Genomic DNA, 3186 nt, shown 5'->3' with positions numbered 1-3186 from the left:
ATATAAATTATGTTATTTCTAAAATTTAATTTGAAGTTTTGGACTAAAATTTAATTAAAGTTTTAGAGTGGGGCTAACCCACTTTAACCCTGACCCTAACCCACTTGAGAGGGGGCTTTGGGGGTTGGGGCTTTTTTCTAGCCCCCTACTTAAGGGGCTTCTTAAAATAGGGTTTTTTCAATAGTGGGTTAGGACTGGCCTTGGGGCCATGGATTAAATTGACACCTCTAGCTGACAGTCAAAACGAGATTGCTTAGGTTGATGTTGAAGACGGACCAATTCGAGTCGAATATAAAGATGGGTTGACATGAGCGAAAAGTAGAGATGAGCCGTTTGAAACCAAAAATCAAAATGAGTAATTCAAGTCAACAATGAAGACAATACAGTCTAATCCAGACCAAAGATAGAAACATATCAATCTAGATTGAAAGTGAAGTCAAAACAAAAGTCATAATAGAATAACCTAAAATGAAGATCAATATGAGTTAACTAGCCCAAATTAAATTTCAAACTAAGTGAAATCATATGGAAAATTGAGACTAGACATATTTTTCCCTTAAAGGTTTGTATTTTAATGACTTTCTTTATCCGTTGATCTTTAAACTAATGTAGATAGTTAAAGGAAAGTAATATAATATTTATTTGGTATATAGAATTTTATTGTTTTTTTTTTCAATTAAATGATTTATCGGAGTAAAAAATAACACATAAGTTCTTCCACAATTAATGTAGTATTCATTCGTTCACTGATGAACAAAAAGTTATCAATATTTTAAGTTTTACATTAATTTCTCTTAAATCAATATTGTATGAATGAATTAAAATATATAGTTGTTGTAAAAAATAATTATTTTATTATTCGTGAAAATATGTGATTGATTAAACAACACTTTACGATTTCTTTATACTATCTGTATATGCTATGAATTTAAACTAGTTAGTTGGAAGAGTGATGGTTTTTGAAGCACAAAAATTGTTGAGCAAGAGCAGTGATATTGTTCTGTAGAGAGCATTGCACAGGATGGGATCCCAAACACAGTCTGAACTGCATGTGGTGGACTTCACTGATGCAACCATGAAGCCTGGAACCGATGCATGGTTCTCAGCCTGCACTCATGTCAGGGAAGCACTTGAAGACAATGGTTGTTTTGTTGCACGATATGATAGAATTGGCAAGGAGCTGTCTGATTCTGTGGTATCTGCAATGGAAGAGTTGTTTAGTCTCCCAGTGGAAACCAAAGCACAAAAAACCAGTGACAAACCTTTCCATGGTTACTTAGGACAAGTCTCATGGCTTCCCTTGTATGAATCTTTGGGCATCGATGACCCTCTCACCTTACAAGGCTGCCAAAAATTCGCCCACATAATGGGTTTGCAGGGGAATCATCGTTTCTGGTAGGTACCCTTTTTCTTTTCCACTCATATTTTCATCTAAAACGAAAATAACACTTGATTCAAAGGGTAACACTTGATCCAAATATACAGTGAAAGCATCAACGAGTATGCTAAGTTGCTGGGAGAATTAGACCGTATGGCAAAGAGAATGGTGTTCGAGAGCTATGGTGTGAACATGAAAGGATGCAAGCGCATGATAGAATCAAGCGATTATCTGCTTCGGTGCATGAAATATAGAACACCTGATACGGATGAAAAGGATTTGGGAATGCATTCTCACACAGACTTAACAATCGTATCCATAGTTCATCAGCTGAATAATTTGAATGGCTTGGAAATCAAACTGAAGGATGGAGAATGGATTGGGGTTGATGCTTCTTCCTCCTTGTTTGTGGTTATGGCAGGTGACGCATTCAATGTGAGTACATAAACCCTAATTATATATAGCTACCACAGTCAGTCATATTTTGTAAATAAGCTTATATTTTAATGGCGTAGGTGTGGAGTAATGGTAGAATACGACCATGTGAGCACAGAGTTACCATGAATGCGACGAAAACCAGATATTCTATGGGACTGTTTTCTTTTAATGGTGATAAGATTATGCAGATACCGGATGAAGTAGTGAATGAGCAACATCCCTTGCGTTATAAATCAATATTCGATCATTATGAATACCTTCGTTTCTATGAGAAAGAGAAAATCAAAGACCCTTATTCTCGAATTGAAGCCTACTGTGGAATCTCATCCCTGTAATATGAACCAAGATGGAAGTGTTCTTGCTTTTTTGTATGAATAAGTTGGATTGCATGCATTGCTTCCTTTATGTGTGTTCTTTATGACACTAGTTTTTTGTTTATAACTTGTGAAACCACTATGATAAATGATACAATAATCTCTTCTTCTTCTTCTTCTTCCTGTTTGATGAATTGTTTCTGGTTAAGAATTGGGTTTTATGATGTCTAATCATTAACACAATTAAAGATGTCAATTTGGAAGGTACTCTTCGACATAAATTCAGACAAAAAAAAATTTAAATGATAAAAAATCTTTCAATAAAAAATCATAAAATCAAAATATTTACAAAAATCTTATCTATAAATTAATCTATTTATTCTTTTTTAAACGTAAAAAAAACAAAACATCTCGTCTCAACCTTTAACTCGAATCAGTCGCTCTTAAACTTTAAGATAATGATATTTAGACAATATTTTTTTGACAACATTTGAACATTGATTACGTGTCAATCTGTGATTGGTCAAAAATTACTCCACAATCAATAATAATAATCATAAACATTATTGTGGAGTAGTTTTTGACCAATCACATATTGACATGTAATCAATGTTCAAATGTTGTAAAAAAAAATGTTGTCTAAATATCATTATCCTAAACTTTAACATGAGAGGGTTCGGTCAATTCACAATTCTAAACAATCTTAAAATTACATGTTAAAATACAATATACTTTATATAGACATAACAATAGGACAAGTTACGAAGGACAAAGATACCAGTTATATTATTAAATTTTATCTTCAAAGTAAAAATCCAATCTCATTACAATTAACTTTTAACAGGAATATAATTTTTGTTCATCCCTATTTCTATCAATGCGTGTATACATGTAACTACTTTCTTACTCTCCTAGTATTAATTATAAATAATTTATATAAAAATAAGAATCGCATAAAAAAATAACACAAAATTATCAAATATTCAATATAAAAAAACATATATTTTTTTATTATTTAAATATTAATAAAAAAAATTATAATTATATAAATATTAA

At 31.8% G+C, this 3186-nt stretch overlaps 1 protein-coding gene across 1 annotated transcript; it reads left to right on the top strand.

Annotated features, from left to right (window-relative positions):
- The first annotated feature begins 961 nt into the window (after positions 1–961).
- Positions 962–2309, top strand: LOC106752553 (2-oxoglutarate-dependent dioxygenase AOP3-like). The gene is made up of 3 exons (XM_014634253.1): positions 962–1395; positions 1486–1813; positions 1894–2309. The coding sequence occupies exons 1-3, from the start codon at positions 1022–1024 to the stop codon at positions 2149–2151; spliced, it is 960 nt and encodes a 319-aa protein (XP_014489739.1). The 5' UTR covers positions 962–1021; the 3' UTR covers positions 2152–2309.
- The last annotated feature ends 877 nt before the right edge of the window (positions 2310–3186 follow it).

The sequence above is a fragment of the Vigna radiata genome, unplaced genomic scaffold (genome assembly GCF_000741045.1).
Source record: "Vigna radiata var. radiata cultivar VC1973A unplaced genomic scaffold, Vradiata_ver6 scaffold_154, whole genome shotgun sequence".
Classification (NCBI taxonomy): domain Eukaryota; kingdom Viridiplantae; phylum Streptophyta; class Magnoliopsida; order Fabales; family Fabaceae; genus Vigna; species Vigna radiata.
The sequence above is the reverse complement of the archived record's forward strand: the minus strand, read 5'-3'. Positions and strand labels throughout refer to the sequence as shown.